This window comes from Lynx canadensis, chromosome A1 (assembly GCF_007474595.2).
Source record: "Lynx canadensis isolate LIC74 chromosome A1, mLynCan4.pri.v2, whole genome shotgun sequence".
In the NCBI taxonomy this organism is placed as follows: Eukaryota; Metazoa; Chordata; class Mammalia; order Carnivora; family Felidae; genus Lynx; species Lynx canadensis.
Window position 1 is genome coordinate 7,875,688 of NC_044303.2, and position 18,659 is coordinate 7,894,346.

Here is an 18,659-nt window from a genome sequence, read left to right on the forward strand (position 1 = left end):
AATTAATGCGCTGACAACAACTTTTTGTTGTTGTTCTTACAAAAGACAGTCCCTGCCTGGCATCTAGTGATAAATTTCTCTCTCATCTCTAAACCCCAGAGAAAGTTTCCAGGGATGAGACAATCCCCTCTTCCACCCGGAATCATGCGATAGAAATACCAGCCTAGACACTTCAAAACAAAACCTCCAGACATCAAAAGACCGTATCTGTGCACACATACTCCCAAAAGTCAGACCAGGAAAGCATCCCAGCAAACCCACAGCTTCCCTGTTGACTCCAACGGCCACAGGAGTCGGAATACCCTGATTTTTCCCACCTCAAAAACGCAGTGGCGTTTCACTCGCCAAAAATAAATATCGCCCTACGGGAGAAATAGAAAAAAACGTCACTCACTTCACCGGGATAACTCCAGGTCATTTGAACTCTTGTGTTCAAGGCAGTGGTAGTTGTACAGTTGAGAGTAAGAGTGCGACCTCGTAGCAACTTGACTGGGCTTGGAGTGCTTATTTGGGCATCTATGATTGTATTGGCTGCAAGCACAAGAAATGAGATTTTTTTTTTTAAATCAAAGTTTCAGGGGCGCCGGGGTGGCTCAGTCGGTTAAGCGTCCGACTTCAGCTCAGGTCATGATCTCACGGCCCGTGAGTTCGAGCCCCGCGTCGGGCTCTGTGCTGACGGCCCAGAGCCTGGAGCCTGTTTCAGATTCTGTGTCTCCCTCTCTCTCTGCCCCTCCCCCGTTCATGCTCTCTCTCTCTCTGTCTCAAAAATAAATAAACGTTAAAAAAATTTTTTTAAATCAAAGTTTCATTAAGCAGATACACGCTGGAGCATTTTGGCTCACGTCCATGCCTCTGGAACACCACTTACTTTGTCGATAGGTAAGATAGTTTGTCTTGTACAGATGTCCGTTGACTGTTGTTTCACACACCAGAAGCCCTATTTCTCTGTATGTGGCGTTTGCTATTATGAAACCCTTCCTGCTGTCCCAGGTTATTCGTTTTCCATCAGGGATCAGAGTATCATGTGGAAACTGAAAAGAAAGAGATGGGCTTGAACAAAATCGCACCAGCACCGTGGCGATACGGCTTCACTGATGGCTTCTGAAAACATAATTTTCAGCGAAGATGCAAACAGTATAGGTAAAAACTCTAGTTTGTGCTAATTGGCTTTTTTGTTTTCTTCGCATGTAGCAAGAAACACATGATGATGACAAATTATAGTAATTATTATAAGAATTCATTATCAGCCTCAGTGACGAGCCGCACCCACCCAGGACGGACCCAGCTGTCACGTCAGACTTCCAGTGGGAGCCCTTATCACTTGGCCTCCGGGAATCAGCCTTGCAATAGACTGGCCTGATATTCGGTAGAGAAACCACTGAGGAATTTTTCCTCTGGGGCTGCCAGGTTACCCTCCCGAGTCCCATCATCTGGAGCTTTTAATAAGCCATAACTTGTCCTCCCATTTTTGCATGACTTAGTAAAGAGGTGGCTGTCCTAGGAGGACCGTAGATAATTCCAAGTCCTTGGAGATGCACACCATTGACTTGGCTCTCGCTGGGGTTATCATCTGGGAGGGAAAACGCCAACGAAACGGACAGCAGACACAGCTGCAAACAGATGCAGAGTGCTGTCATGAATGAAGTGCTCTCAAATTCTCAGAAGCATTCCCAAACACAGTGAGTCCAAACGGAAGGAAGGAATCCATGATTTGATTGGCCCTTATGCCTTCTGCTGGACGCCAAGGACTTTATTTTTGAAGACGGCGATATAAACAACCCGCCTCAAGGTCAGGCTTTACTAAGGGGCACTGCTGCATACTGAGTGGTCCAGCCAAATTCCCCCGATGCCAGATCGCCAGCCCAATTTCAGAGGCAGAGCACCCTGGCTACCACTGTGACTTATCTCCCGCTAAAAAAGGATAAAGAACCAGACTACCTTCCCACAACAGATTATAAAGGAAAAGGCCAAACTGCCCTGAAGAAGTTTCAGATCTTTTCTGTCTTCTTCTAAGAAAGTGCACCTTGCGTTCACTCCTCTGTTTATCAATTATTTATATTGCTTGCTGAAGGAGCTAATCTGGCCGGGATTTGTGACTCTATGGCAGAAATTCCTATGTGAAAAGTCACCAGTGCCCTGTCTCCGAGAGCACGTCTGTGTTGGTCTATGTCTGTGTTTCTTAACTCTGAGAGGAACTGCAGCCTGTTTCTGAAGACCTGCACGCAAGTGAGGGACGCACTTCGTGTTTCAGTAAATCGTGAGTCCATCTGCAAACTTAGGAATGCTAGGTGGAAGAGAAAGAACCTTCTCCTCTAATTCGGTGCACACGATGAAGGGAAAAGCTCGGGAAAACTGAAGTCAGGGATTGAAATTTCTGATGCCTTAACAGCAGGTGAACGCAGGGGCGCCTGGGTGGCTCAGTCGGTTAAGCGTCTGACTCTGGGTTTCGGCCCAGGTCGTGATCTCCCGGTTCGTGGGTCCGAGCCCTGCATCGCGCTCCGTGCTGACAGTGCCGGGCTTGCTTGGGATGCTCTCTCTCCCTCTCCCTCTCTCTGCTCCTCCCCTACTCGGGCTCGCTCGCTCTCTCTGTCCAATAAATAAAGCTAAAACAGCGTAGCTTTTTGCTGAATGTAAAAGGAATGTAAAAGGAAGGTTTGCTGATGGACTTCCTCAGCCCAACTGAAAAATATACTGAAGTTTCCTTTAAGGTTTTCGACTAAGATTCTCTTACTCTCATCTACCCTTACCGCCACTAATAGTATTCCACTGACAAAGAAACTTTGTTCAGAGGTGACAAGAGCTCATCAGCTACGGTGGTGGCTATGTGTGTCGTAAAGGGACAGGAGGATGAGCGGCCTCGAAAGAAAGGACTGTACGGGAGGCTGTCTTCAGGTGACCTTGGCTCTGCCACCGCTGGCCATGGGGAGAGGAGAGGGAGGGGACAGCAAGTTAAAAGGGTTAAGAGGAGAAGCGGGGGGCGGGGGGCGCGGAGATCTTAGAGCAACTTTAGGGCAACACAGACTCGTTCCAGTATATACGGGGCAAACCCAAACCCCTATTAGAACACTATGCCTTGCTCTCTTGCTTGTGTGTATTAGAGATCTTAGGTAGAAAAACTTCCTCCTCAAATTTGTACACGTGGGAATCTGGGAGTGTTTCTTACAACAGACCAGCGATCTGCGTTAGAGCAAAAAGGCAAGGGGCTTGCACGAAACAGAGACGTTCTATATTAATCACAGAGAGATGATTACGTCAAACTAAGAGGAATGGACACCATGCTTGATAAGAAATATCACTGGATAATCAATCAAGCATTGAGTATTAAAGTGTTAGACAGATACCCTCGAATGGGGGCTCAGTTTGGGCCAGGAACAGTTCCAAGGGCTTTTAATGTATCACCTCAGCTACTTCCTGACATCCAAGTGAGGCGGGTGCTACTGTAATCACTCCTATCTCTCCAGTGAGGAAACTGAGGTGGAGGGAGCTCTGATAACTAGCCAGTTTGCCCAGCAGGTTAAGTGGTCGGGTGGTAAGAATCCAGGCAGCGTGCCACAGGGCTCTGCTCTTAACCATGCTGGCCTTTCTCCTGTACCAACTAAACCATTAGCAAAGGTGGCAAGGTCATGGAAGGAGGAGTCAAGATACGGATTCCGATGGCCATTGTGGCCTGTGGTGGGAGGGTCTTCAACTCCTCCAGAATCTCAGTTTTTCCTTCCACCAGTTGGGTTAGCTCCTCTGGCCATTTCCAGCGCTGAAATATACTGCTTTTCAACATGGGTGGTGACACACGGATACAATGGAAGCCAAGACCTGTCACCGATGGACTATATCGAGGGCTTCTATCAAATCAGTAATGTAGGAAAGTGAAGGCAAGGGAAGAAGACGCTTCCATCATACTCCAGGATTCAAGGTCAACAGTGATAGCGAAAATCACTCTGAACTTTTCCAATTCGACTACCACCATCACCAAACTCCTCCGGAGTACCCACAGTGTGAGCCGTTGTGCTGGGTGCTGCCTTGGTGCTGCCTTGGGACAGCCTTAACTTCTTCCTTTAAAGCTCAAAGCTCTTAGGAGTCACCACAGCTTTCCGCCTGGGGAGTTCTTGTCCGACTTTCAACCCTAGTCCACTCCCAAACTCTTATTGCCGATGAATTAGCCGGAATGTCACATTTTAGTCCTTGTCTTTATTGGATTCGACTCCAAATCTTTTTCCTTCTCCACGTGCATAATTTATAACACGGTATAAAGAATAAAAAAATCTCAAGCATAACTTTCTCTCCCCCTCTCTTCCCTTTTCCTAAGCAGCTAAGTTTGGATGCCCAGCAGGAGATAAGCTTGTTGTTACCAGGAACTTCGCGACTCAAACTCACAGTGGTGGCTCCCTAGGCACTTGTCTCATCGTTCCGTCCTCAGCAAAACTCTAGATTAACCGCTCTCTGCCAAGCTACTGACTCACAGAAGCAAGAGAACTGGGTTTTTTTTCCCCCACATCTGCAGACATTTGGATTTGTGGCAATACAGAAACATTCCTACAATTTTAGTTCTTTCATTATATTCACACACATTTATGCCCACGTTATCATTTTATTTCATTTAAATACATGCATGGGTACGACGTCTAGCACTTATCCTTTATAGTCAAAAGACACTCCAGAAAAGTCCACTGAGCAGCCCGAATGTCTGTAAGAAAACCATTCCAGAGCGATAAAATGACGAATTCACCGTGCTCATTTGCAGTAAAGGTATTCTGAGAGAAGCATTGCTCGGCTTTACCTTTTTTAAAGTAACAGTGATGTTAGGTGACGTGACCCGGCAGGGGATGACGACCTCCCTTCCTTCAGTCATATATATAATTTCAGGTATTTCACTGTGCATCTCTAAGAAAGGTCTATCTGTATCTGAATGAGAAGAAAATGCAAAAAAACAAAACAAAACATACATATAAGTGGTTGTATGAAGAACGTGTAGACATTATGGCTGGTGAAACAGTATGGTCATGTCAAAGGTCCCCCATCACGTGACCCATAAATTCACACATTCTCGTCTCTGAATTTGGCCCTCTGTTTTTGCCCAGGAAAAGAATGCCTCTATAGCGAACCAGGTTCCTTCTTCTGTTCCTGGCCTGGGGTCAGATTGCCCCTGATGCCCCGATATTGCAACTGTGAAACGGGCGGGGTGGCGGTGGGTTTAGGTCACTATGGGAAAGAAACCGTGAAAGTGCAGGGAAAAAGCAAGGAGAGTATTCTGCATGAACTTCTTGCCACAGCTACGCTAAGTGCCTCAGGAAGCGCCCTCCGGAGCCTTTGTAAGGAGTCAAAGGGCCCTGGATGCGATGGTCAGTTGACTTTGGAGCACAGATGACTGGCAGATAGAGGTAATGCAGACGTATCAACTTGGGAGACAGGATTCGCATTTGAATGACAGAAGCCTGACTTCAAGACCATCCCCAGCAGACTAATCATGAATGAGAAGCTCTGAGCTGCTTAGGACAAGGGGAAAGGTTGGAGAAGCAGTGTTGAAGACCACATTCACTTCACAGGCACATCAGAGGTCTCTGACACGCACTACATATCTACGAATGGCATAACGTGTCCCAGTGCATGCAAAAGGACTGGAAAAGGCTTTAAACCATCACCCAGATACCACCCTTAAAAAGTATGGCATCTGGCCAAGTCTCAGAGGCCAGAAGGATTCAAACCACCTGTTCAGCTTCCCTGTGGTTCCTCTGGGGACCAGAAAGGCATCATATGTCTTAGAAACATTTGCACGGTCTACCTTGCCCTTGCCCTCAAGAGCCCGCTGCCATTTCATGACCTCTTCAGGAGTCGCTGTGCTCCCATCTTCTGCCCTTGACTCCAGCCCACACGCCCAGATGGAAAGAACCCCAGTGTCTACTCTCTCCATCTGGGCCTGAAAGACCCAACTAGGTCCCCACCTGCTTGCTGTACTTTAGGAAGCTCACTCTGGATGCCGGATGGAGAATGGAAAGAAACAGAGCAAGAAGTAGGCAGTGGTTGCCTAGACTAGCTGGTGGCTATGAGGTTGTCATGGGTAGAACCGTGTCCCCCCAAAAAACACAAGGTTGAAGTCCTGACCCCCAGGACTTCAGAATGTGACCTCGTTTGGGTCAAATGGAACCACTGCCCATGAAATTATCAGTTACGTACGGCGGGCCCCTACTCTGGTGCGACTGGTGGCCATAAGAAGACGGGCCTACGTTGACAGACGTCGGAGGGAGAAGCCACATGAAGACCCAGGGAGAGACTGGAGAGCCGCAGGTGCAAGTCAGGGGAGGCCAAGGATCACCAGCAACCACCACAAGGTAGGAAGAAGCCAGGGAGGGTCCCCCTGCCGGTGTCCGAGGTAGCGTGGCCCTCTGACACCTTGGCTTCAACTTCTAGTTTCTAGAACGTGAGACAATAAATTCCTGTAGTTTTAATCCCCCAACCCCTGCAAAAAAGATGATACTGCTGTAGCCTGCTTAAGATGGAATCATTTGGTACACACTAGATACTAGAAAGACCCTATTATCACAGCCCAGCTCACATGCCCTAGATTTCTAAATAATTCCTCCTTGTCCTCTGGGAAGCGTGCTGGGCCGGCCCCTTCCTTACACCCTTTCTCCGCCCAGCCCACCCTCTGGGCTTTCCCCTGGGCTATCCCACTTCAAATACTGGATGCTGAACGGGCAGGTTACTTCTCTGGCTACACGTTGGATGGAGAATTCCTAGAGGAGAAGAAACAGACTGTAGTCATCCCCATCTGACGTGCACTGAACGAACGAATGATCACACGAGCGAACAAATGAACAAAATGGATGAAGGGCTACCCAACAACCCTCCTTTCACAGATGAGAAGACGGAGGTGTAAATACGTGAAGTGACGTGAAGTGACGTGAACAGAGCCAGGCCTGGAGGCCTCCTGACCTCCTTCCCCCGTCCCCACCCTCAGGGCTGGCATTCCCCCTCCCCTCCCCCCTTCCCCCTGCCCCCCTCCCCCCGCTCAGGAAGGGCTGCATCTGGCAATCGCTCCTCAGAGACTGAGGCTGATTCTCAGACATTCAGTGGGGAAAGGATGTGCCCTGTGTCCTACTGTCTGGCAATGGAGCAGTTCTGAGAAGAGGACAATCACCAAGGGGCCAGGGCGGTGAGGGGAAGCCTAGGCACAAGGCCCTTACGAGGCTGAGTCGGAGGGAAGCAACAGATCATGGTGGTTAAGAGCACACAGGCCAATCATTTTAGCCTCTGTCCTTCATCTGCAAAATGAACTTCAAAGGGTTCTTATGAGGGTTACATGAAGAACACTTACCTGGCAGACAGTGACCACTATAGGCGTGGCTTTTCTTATTATTATGAGAGATTTGAACAGTAGGGACAGTAGGTGTTAGGGTATACGAAAATCGCAAATTATACCCGTGATCTGAACGATAAAAGGCAGAAATACACATTCATATATGGCATAGGAAAAAGACAAATGATTACACTAAAATGTTTGAGGAGTGGCTTTACAGATTATTTTCTTATTTACCTTTTTATAGACTGTCAGACGGTCTAGAACGAGCATATGTTATTTTACAATAACATTTTGAATTATTGAAGGTAGGTCTCGAATTCTAAAGCAGCGTCCATTTTTACTTGAGGAAAACTATCAATTCTGCATTGGATTTATTTCAGCTTTGCACAACAGAATGGGACGTTAACTGCACAGTTAATATGATATTTCTACCGGGAGAGCTCAGTGGGCGTAGCGACATACGGAGGGAGGAAAAGTTAATTATGCAGAGACAAAGATTCACTTATCAGCACAAAATTCCTCCCCTAAATAAAGTTGCTGAGCTAGACTTTCAGCCAGAAACTATTGGGATTTGATCATTCCTTTCCTTCCTCCCGTGAGTCTGTATTTTTGTCTTCTTTGTGAGTCCCAAGGTAAACACAAACACCAGGAAATGGTTTAATTCATGTAACTGAACTGTAGATCCTTCACATTTAATTTGCGGTCTCCTTAAGCAATAGTTTTCAACAAAGGGCCCTGGCATAAAAAGTTTGTGCAGGAAACAGTAAACATCAGTGCAGTCATTTCTAGGCTAATGAATGCCAATCCCAAATGAAAACAGAAGAGGTAAACTCACCGTGCCTTTGAATTTCTCCTTTCCTTTTGTCACTTTGGGTCGCCCGAACGCTTGAATTTTACTACAGCTATTGGCCTTTAAAAGCCAATACCCATACCAGCTCTGGGCGCACTACAGTTCTGTTCAAAACTTCAGTGAATTGCGTCCGTCCCAACACAATGCAAGACACATCATTTGTATCAAGTCAACAGCAGCATTAAAATCCACTGTGTTTGCAAATCGGCTGATGACTGCGGATACACACACACGCGCGCGCACACACACGCACACAATATGCTCTGGGCTTATTAATAGTATATACTTCCTCTGCAATTTGCTTCAAGGAAGGGCCAAGAATGAACTTGCCTGACATATTCTAATACAAACATTTTTTGTTTTGTAGGACCATAGATACAGAAGAGGTCACGGTTCCATTAATATCACCAGTAAAACCACTTACAACTCCCATAGGACGCATTTGTCTTTGTCACAAAATTAAAAATGACTTCTAAACCCCGCCAGCACTGCAGAGTGGTTTCCTGAGGCCAAATTGGCTGGTTGTCGAGTGAGGAAGAGCTGCTCCAAAGATTGTCGGTGTTCTGGCAGTGCAGACATGCTGTCACCAGGGACTCGCGCCGACGCACAGCTAGGTAGAGGTCATGCCACCCTCCCCTCTCTGAGCCCTCAGAGCTCAAAGCCATGAGAGGAAACTGGCACAGAATAGGAGGTTTTCTCATCCAATGCGAGTATCTGGGCTACATCCTTCAGGACAACAAGCGGGCTCGGACACAGAGAAAGATCAAACAGGGACCCTTGCTCTGAATGGTATTACATCTATTTTTTAAACGGGTTTTTCATTTTTCCTTTTGAAATATGTACTCGTTCTGGCACATTAAGGCACACAGACACAGAAGCCCCAGCATGCCGTCCTCATTCCACTCCATCCCCACCGGCATCGCCTGGGAGTTCTTCCACTGGGTTCGGAGCAAGCAAATGACTCAAAAAATTCAAGGAAGCTCCGTGGAGTTGGAGAGGAGCTCAAAAGTAAATCTCTTATTTCCGAGCACCTTCTCATTTGTATGATTTTTATGAGATTTTTCCTAATTTCCTTTCATTTCAGTTTCTTTACCTCTAATTCCTGGTCATGAGGACGCCTCATTATTTTAAAGAAGGATGTGATTTTAATTGATTGAGGACGAAGTGAGGAGGATGAACCAATCCCATGAAAAGGGCTCCCTCTAGACACAGGAGTCTTCATATCACACGGGTCCTTCATATTGTGGCCCATACTTAGTGCCCAAGGAGAGTCGGTTGATCAGGAAAATATTTCATTTGAAATACAAGCAAAAAAAAAAAAAATTGTGGGGCCGGGGGATGCAATTCCCACACTGACTTATAGGGCCCATCAAAGCCTTTGCAAATTCGAAGCAGAGCTTTGGAGCAACCAGAAGAAAGCTGAAGTTGCTATACTAATATTGGATAAAATATACTCTAAAACAAGAAATGTTGCTAGAGATAAAGAAGGATACTTTATAATAAGAATGGGGTCAATGTATCAGGAAGATATAATTATAAACATATGCAACTAACAACAGGGTACCAAAATACAGGAGGCAAAAACTGACAGAAACGAAGACAGAAATAGACAACTCAACAGTCATAGATGAAAATCTCAATATCCCACTTTCAATAACGGCAGAACAACTAGACAGAAAATAAAAAAGAGGACTCGAACAACACTACTAACCAACCAGACCAAACAGACACCTGTAAGAGATCCATCACAGTAGTATATACATTCCTCTCAAGTACACAGCGAACATTCTCTAGGATAAATTGTATGCTAGGCCATGGAACAAACCATGGATAAAAGGATAGGAATAAGACAAAGCGTGTTCTCCAACTACTGTGGAATGAAAACAGAAGTCAGTAACAGCAAGAAACTTGGAAGGAGCACACATTAAACAACACATTCCTAACCAGCAAACGAAGCAAAGACGAAATCAAAAGGGAAATTAGAAAATACCTTGAGATGAATGAAAATGAAGACATCACATTCCAAAACTTATGGGATGGAGCTAAAATTTATAGCTGTGTTGAGGGAAATTTATAGTTGCATGCCTACAACTTGAAAAAGGAGTAAGAGATCTCAAACCAATAACCCACTCTTCCACCTTAGAACTCTAGGGAAAGAACAGGAGACTAAATCGAAAGGGAGCAATAGGGAGGAAAGAATGAAGATTAGAGTAGAAATTAATGAAATAGAGAACAGGAAAACAATAAAGCAAAATCCGTGAAACCGAGAGCTAGTTCTTTGAAAAGATGAACAAATTGGAAAACCTTTAAACAGACAAACCAAGACAAGAAAAAGAGAAGACAAATCAATAAATCAGAGATGAAACAGTAGGCATTACTAAATGTCTAAATTACTAAAATAAAAAGCATTATAAAGGAACATTGTAATTGTTTGCCAGTAAGTTCGATAACATGAAATGGACAAGTTCCTACAAAGACATGTACTACAGAAACTAACTCAACGAGAAAGGGACCACCCAAATAGACCCATAGTAAATAAAGAGACTGAATTAGTAACCCAAATATTACCAACAAAGAAAAGCCCAGGCCCAGATGGCAAGAGAATTTTATCAAACATTTAAATAACTAACACCAACTCTTCAAAAAACTTTTCTAAAACAGAAGGGAAAACTTCCCAATTCATTCGATGAGGGTAGTGTTACCCTGATACCGAAACCAAAGGTATCACAAGGAAACCACAGATCAGTATCTTTTGTGAATGTGGACAGAAAAAAACCTCAATAAAACACTAGCACATTGAATATATATAAAGAGACTTATACATCATAACTAAGTGGGATTTGTTCCAGGAATGCAAGACTGGTTTAATATCCAAAAATCAACATCATTAATATACCATATCAGTAGAATAAAAAACAAAAGGCACACGATCATTTCAATAGATGCAGAAAAAGCATTTGACAAAAGCCAAACCCCTTTCATGATAAAAACACTCAACAAACCGGTAATAGAAAAGAACTTCCTCAACCTGCTAAGGGCGTCTGCAAAAACAAACAAACAAACAAACAAACAAACAAACCAAGACAAAACAAAACCTAACAACCAACAACCAATGTCATACTAATGATGAAATACTGGATGCTTTCCCCTTAAGATTAGGAGCAAGGCAAGGTCACTATTTCGATTCAACACTGCACTAGAGGCTCAATGGCTATCATAAATAATGCAATATCCTAGCCAGCACAATTAGGCAAGAAGAAGAAAAAATAAAAGGCACCCATATTTGAAAAGAAGAGGTAAAATTTTGTTTTCAGATGACATACTCTTCTATTTAGAAAATCCTAAGGGGGGCGCCTGGGTGGCGCAGTCGGTTAAGCGGCCGACTTCAGCCAGGTCACGATCTCGCGGTCTGGGAGTTCGAGCCTCGCGTCGGGCTCTGGGCTGATGGCTCAGAGCCTGGATCCTGCTTCCGATTCTGTGTCTCCCTCTCTCTCTGCCCCTCCCCCGTTCATGCTCTGTCTCTCTCTGTCCCAAAAATAAATAAACGTTGAAAAAAAAAAAAAAAAAAAAAAAAAAAGAAAATCCTAAGGAATTCACTAAAAAAAACTATTAGAACAGTAAATAAGATTGCAGGATCTAAGATCAACATACAAAAATGAGTTATATTTCTATATACCTGCAATGAACAATCTGAAAATGAAATTAAGAAAACAATTCCCACAGCATCATAAAGAAAAAAGTACTCAAGAATACGTTTAGCACAAGAAGTGTAAAACTTATACTTTGAAACTATAAAAACATTGTGGAAAGAAATTAAAAGATACAAATAAATTTTTGAAGCATCCCATGTTCATGGATTGATATTAAGACGGAGCCAAAGTATGGAAAGAACTTGAATGTCCCTGACTGATGAATGGACAAAGAAGATGTGGTGTATATATATTAAGTGGAATATTACTCAGCGATGAAAAAGAATGAAATCCTGCCATTTGCAACAATGTGGATGGAACTAGAGAGTATTATGCTAAGCAAAATAAGTCAGTCAGAAAAAGATATATGATTTCACTCATATGTGGAATTTGAGAAACTCAAATGAACATAGGGGAAGGGAAAGAAAAATAAGATGAAAACAGAAAGGGAGGCAAACCATAAGAGACTCTTAAATACAGAGAACAAACTTAGGGTTGCTGGAGGGGAGGTGGGTGGGGCATGGGTTAAATGGGTGATGGGCATTAAGGAGGCACTTTCCAGGATAAACACTGGGTGTCATGTGTAAGAGATAAACCACTGGGTTCTACTAAAGCCAAGACAACAGTGTTTGTTAACTAGAATTTAAATTTTCAAAAACGATGGCACTGCTCCCCAAATTATTCTATAGATTCCATGCAATCCCTATCAGCATTCCAGCTAACCTGACAAGCTGATTCTAAACTTCAAAATTGCGAAGAATCCAGAGCAGCCAAAATAATCTTGAAAAAGAAGACTAAAGTCGGAAGACTTTCACTTCTCAATTTCAGAAGTTACTACTAAGCCTATAAATGACAGCGACTAAGACAGTGTGATACTGGCATAAGGACAGAGACACAGATCAATGGAGTAGAACTAAGACTCCAGAAATAAGTCAATGAGTCTACAGTCAATTGAGCTTTGGCAAGGGTGCCAAGATCATTCAGTGGGAAAAGCATGGGCTTTCCAACAAATGGTGAAGTAACTTCACACGCAAGGAAATGGGGTTGTACTTTACATCACACCATACACAGATATTAACTCGAAATGGATCGAAGCCCTAAACGCTAAAACTAAAACTTTAAAACTTAAAAAGAGCCACAGAGGTAAATCTTCATGATCTCAGCTTTGGCATTGGGTTCTTACATAGAATACAAGCAACAAAAGAAAAATAATAGATGAATTGTGCTTCATCAAAATTTAAAACTTTTGTGCTTCAAACAGTACTATCAAGAAAGTGAAAAGAACTCACGGAATGAGAGAAAATATTTGCAAATTATAGATCTGATAAGGGATTTGTATCTAGAATATCTAGAATATGTTTATACATATCTGGAATACATTAAAACCTAGACATATATATATATCTACAACATACAGCACAATATTTTATGCCTAGGTGATATTAAATATACTTCTATAATTATATAAAATTTATTAATAAAAAATTGAGGAACTCTTACAACTCGTTAATAAAGACAAATAGCCTAATGAAAAAGGCTATTTTTGGGGCTCCTGGGTGGCTCAGTCGGTTGAGCGTCCGACTTCAGCTCAGGTCATGATCTCACGGTCGATGAGTTCAAGCCCCATGTCGGGCTCTGTGTTGACAGCGCAGAGCCTGGAGCCTGCTTCGGATTCTGTGTCTCCCTCTCTCTCTCTCTCTGCCCCTCCTCCCCTCATGCTCTGTCTCTCTCTCTGTCAAAAATAAACATTAAAAAATTTTTGAAAAAAGAAAAAGGCTATTTTTTCACAGCCTGGAAAAAGGCTCTGAATAGACATTTCTCCAAAGAAGATACACCGGTGGCTAAGAAGCACAAAAACAGATGCTCAACATCATGAACCATCAGCAAAATTCAAATCCAAACTACAACAAGATCCTGCTTCACATCCAGTAGGATGGCAACAACAACAACAACAATAATAAAACAACCCACAGTAACAAGTACTGGCCAGGATTTAGAGAAACTGGAACGCTCATGTACTGTTGGTGGGAACATAAAATGGTGTAGCCCTTCGGAAAAACAGTCTGGCATTTCTTCACGTGGCTAAACGTAGAGTTACCATATGACCCGGCAATTCCTCCCCTAGGTATCTTCCCAAGAAAGTGAAGACTTACGTCCGCACAAAAACTTGTATACGAATGTCATGGCCAAAAGGTGGGAACAACTCAGATGTCCGTGTACTGATAAACGGAGAGCTAAAAGGTGGTAAACCCATACAGTGGGATGTCATCCAGGCAACAAAAAGAAATGAAACGCTGACACGTGGCACAACGTAACGTGGATAAGCTTTGAAACGTGCTGAGTGAAAAAAGCCAGCATGTATTGATATATTTAATGACGAAATGCCACGTATTTCGTTATTCTCTTTATATGAAATATCCAGACGAGGCAAACCGATCAGGACAGAAGGAGATTAGTGGTCGCTTCGGGCCAGGAGGGAAGGAGGGATAAATGGTGGTATTTCTGAAATTCAGTCGGTGGAGCGTCCGACTTCCGCTCAGGTCATGATCTCACGGTTCCTGAGTTCGAGCCCCACATGGGGCTCTGTGCTGACAGCTCAGAGCCTGGAGGTTTCTGCCAGTTAGGTCAGATACGGTACACAGATCTTTCTGTTACAGCAAGGCAAACCCAGAAAGCTCCTCATGTTCCAGACTCAAGCTGCTATCCTAAACTTTCAACGATTTTTAAATGTATTATGCGTGCAGTACAAAATAAGAAACGCCTCCGTGTACAAAAGCTCTTTCCTGACTACCCTTCTTCAGAAGAGAAACAGGTTTTGCCTGGTCTCACATCGAGGCCCCACTGACCTAATTACAGCAGCTAACTGGATATAGCAAGAGAGGAGAAAAGGGCGAGGGTTAGAAAGGAGAGAAGAGAACACAGAAGACAGTCCGCCCTTGTTCCTTCCTCTTGCGTTTCCACGAACTTGCTCTTTGAAACATGGGTGGCTAGCTGTAGATCAGGGTAATCAACCACCTCTCAGCCCCGTGTCCAGCACTGGCTGGACAGAGCCAGCTAATGTTTCTGGAGAAGATGTCAGGAGGAGCAAGAAAAAAGGTGAAATCAGGACACATCACATACCCAGCACTGTGCATGAAGCAGTCTGTGAACTCAAGGTCCTTATGCTGTAGTCTAGCCGTACGGTCAAGGCACATGCTTCTCCCACACAGACGTGCTCAGACTGACTACAGGAAAAAGTACTAAATGCTGCTTTAAAGGAGAATGGGAATATCATTCTTTAAAAACCACAGCTAAGATCTAGATAAGTTAGTTGAAGATCTAAACAAGAGTGCAGCGCTGGGTAGACGGAAATCTCGACCCGACCACAAGATCAAGGCAGGCCAAGGTCTCAGGCTTCCCCTGTGCCCTGGAACCCCGCTCACTGGGTGTTCACACCGAGCTGCTTAGCGGATTTTGGGGTTCACCGAATGAGTGACCTTTGTCAAGCTCTTAATCTTCATCAACTGTAGCATCCCAAAAAGAAAAGGAAAAGAGAAGGACAGAAAAGATGGTAAGAAGGAAGAGAGGAAGAGTGGCAAAGGAAGGAAGGAAGGAAGGGAGGAAGGGAGGAAAGGAGGGAGGAAGGGAGGGAGGGAGGGAGGGAAGGAAGGAAGGAAGGAAGGAAGGAAGGAAGGAAAGAAGGAAAGAAGGAAGGAAGGAAAGATGGAAGGAAGGAAAGAAGGGAGGGAGGAAGGAAGGAAGAAAAGAAGGAAAGATGGAAGGAAGGACGGACAGATGGAAAGATGGAAGAAAGGACAGATGGCAGGAAGCAAGGAAAGAAATGAAATGGAAATGAAGGAGAGAGGAGAGGAAAAAACAAGGAGCTCTGAAGGACTACTGTGATTCTTTCTTCTACCGCCAAGATCTTGGCCATGGTCCCAAGTCCTATTATTCCCAGTTCTACCTCTGAATCATCAGTTGCAAAACTGTTAACAGGCTTTTACGATATCCTATCCCAGTCTCTCATGTTAAAGAAGAGGAAACAGAGGCCCAGAGAGGAGAGGCCTTCCCACAAGCACAGGAATAGTATTAATGGCTGAGCCAAAACTGGATTCAGGTTTCCTGATTCTAGACCATTCTCTCTCCACCAAATCAAAATCTGGCCCTAACCCTCCTGAGTGACTCGGGAGCAACACCACCTTCAAATACCCACCTCAATGGGAGAAATGGTGGCACAGAGGAGGGGTAACACGGAGCTTCTGACAGAAGTTAAAAATACAAAACGAGAGACTGGTAAGTAATTCTCACTATTAAAATCCAGCTGAGTTAGCTCTCTCTGCTGTAAGGTGCCAGCGCCCCTGTGGTCATCTCTGTGACAGCCCCGTCCCCACCCAGGGCGGTCAGAGAAAGCCCTGTTTTACCAGGGCTGGAAATCCTGCCAAGGGTACAGCCAGCAAGTACAGGGGGACCTTGGCCACAGGCCTCTCCAGCCAGGACACGGGTTCTCCCAGGGGGCAGCTATCGGGCTAGCGTTCCTTCCACAGTCGAGGGCACAGGGAGTCAGCAGCCAGGGCTCTGTTCACATCCTACACGGGCAACCTGTGCCACCACGGGACTCTCCGGCCACAGCCTCCTCACCTAGGAAATGCAGCAAGCACTCTCCCACACCCACACTGATGATCCGTCGTTCATTCACTTGAAAGGTTCCCACTGGGCGTCGCACAGTGACATCCCTCTGCGGGCCGGGCGGGGGAGGCAAACGAACGGAGCAGCAGGATGAGAGACGGTGAGAAAGCTGGCCGTTGGGCGCGTGGGGACCAGGTCTGAGAGAGGCAATCCTGACTCGGGGTGGCCGGCGGTTGCCAAGTGGAACAGGGGCCAGGATGGCTAATTTCCAGTTTGCAAAGACAAGCAGGGAATCGGGTTTCGATGCGAAGTCCTCTAATTATTAAATATTGGCAGCCAAAAGCACTGTGCCTGCCAGTCAAAACGTATGTCGGCTGAATGTGGCCCCCACGCTTGCAGTCCACAATCCTGTGCCACGCTGCACCTCCCCACCCCCCCCAGCTCCGGTTTACATTGCACACAAAGCCCCGAGGGGGCTGGGGCAGAAGCCCGGGCAGGGTCATGTTGGAAAAGAGCGGGGGCTTCGGAATCACCCCGATCTGGGTCCAAAGCTGGACGTGCGCCACCTCGAGCACCGTATCAGATTTCTGCAACTTTTCCGTAAAAGGCGACCTACGATGGATTTTATTCCAGTGGGCTGTTTGTACGAAGCACATAACGAACCTGAGCCACATGTCGGTAAGTGACAGCGACACGTGCCAAGTCCCCGGTGAGTCTCAACAGCGGGAGGACGCTGAGGCATCATCTCGTCCAAACCCACCCAGTGAGCACCTGCCCTATGTTTGAATAGCCAGACACACAGGGAACTCACCACGTCCCGAGACACTTCATTTTGGACAGCTTTGGACGTTAGAAAGTGTTTCCTTATGTCAAGCTGAAAGCTGCCTATCTTGACTTCTTTCGTTCTTAGATAGCAGTTCTGTCATCTAGGGTCATAGAGCTGAAGAAGCTTGGTCTCTTCCTCATATAAGAAAACTTTGGGGGCGCCTGGGTGGCTCAGTCGGTTACGCGTCCGACTTCGGCTCAGGTCACGATCTCGCGGTCCGTGAGTTCGAGCCCCGCATCGGGCTCTGTGCTGATGGCTCAGAGCCTGGAGCCTGCTTCAGATTCTGTGTCTCCCTCTCTCTCTGGCCCTCCCCCCGTTCACGCTCTGTCTCTGTCTCAAAAATAAATAAAAACATTAAAAAAAAATTTTTTTTTTTTTTAAAAAAGAAAACTTTGAAAGAGGCTATCACATAGTGCCTCCTATTTTCCCCCGTGCAATTCTTTACCTCTTCAAACATTTCAGTTCCTTTCTCGGGTTGTTCCTTGCCAGCGAAGATCATAAAGTCATCCAATTATTTAAAGCCCCCAACCCTTTGAGGCGGGTGCCCATTTTACAGATGGTGACAATGCAGTTTGGAGGGGTCGAGCAACTTGCTTAAAATTCCCGTTTTCGTGGTCCGTCCTGAAGCACAAACTAAACGGCAAGACGGGCACCGCCTTTATTCTGAATGCCACGTATTTACTAACGCAGCCCGAGACCGGATTCATTGCCTTGGCCGATGTGGAGTCTCCCTCGTGCGCGCTCGTTCAGCCACAGCCTCCCCCAGACGGCCCTAGGGCGGCCAGTGGGTTTTGCAAGCCACACATAGTCCTTCACACTAATTACTGTCACATCTCATTTTGTTAATCCCAGCTCTCTATTCTGTCTGCAGGAGACTTTTTGGATCGTGATCCCGTCACATGACAGGTGAGTTCTTGCTCCCAAGGTTTTACTCATTTGCTCAGCGTGCCCTCAATTTCCTCGTCCAAGTCCGGGAGGTGAGGTAAGGCTAGCGTAACTGAAAAATCCCACATCGGTCTCTTTTATTTGGCGAACATTCTTGAGCACTTCCCGTCACTGGACCCTGCACCGGGTGCTTAAGCTCGCACTGTCAGCCCTGGTCCTCCCAGAGGCTGGGGGGCGGGGGGGGGGGGCGTTCCATGTGAAAGGAATGTTCCAAAGCTAGTTCGGGGGACCCTGAGGAGGTTTCCAGAATGGGGGGGGGGTGTTTAACTCGAGACCTGCTGGTACAGAAGAGCTGGAGGGAGGCATGGGAAGGCAGGGCGGGGGGAAGCACCCCAGGCAGAAGGTCCCTAGTCTGTGTTCCTTGGCTCATCATAACCTATTTCATTTGCTCGAACAATTACCGGCCCCTTGAGAGTTGAGGGCCTCATCTCTGTGATTTCTACTCTGCCC

At 45.6% G+C, this 18,659-nt stretch overlaps 1 protein-coding gene across 2 annotated transcripts in view; it reads right to left on the reverse strand.

Annotated features, from left to right (window-relative positions):
• The window catches only part of FLT1 (fms related receptor tyrosine kinase 1), a 175,721-nt gene that overhangs the window by 119,827 nt on the left and 37,235 nt on the right, over positions 1 to 18,659 (reverse strand). For both annotated transcript variants that reach the window (XM_030308446.1, XM_030308437.1), the window contains exons 4-6: positions 4,775 to 4,899; positions 869 to 1,031; positions 395 to 531 (exon numbers count right to left, since the gene is read on the reverse strand). In XM_030308446.1, coding sequence (XP_030164306.1) covers positions 395 to 531; positions 869 to 1,031; positions 4,775 to 4,899 — 425 coding nt within the window. The remainder of the gene's footprint in view (positions 1 to 394; positions 532 to 868; positions 1,032 to 4,774; positions 4,900 to 18,659) is intronic.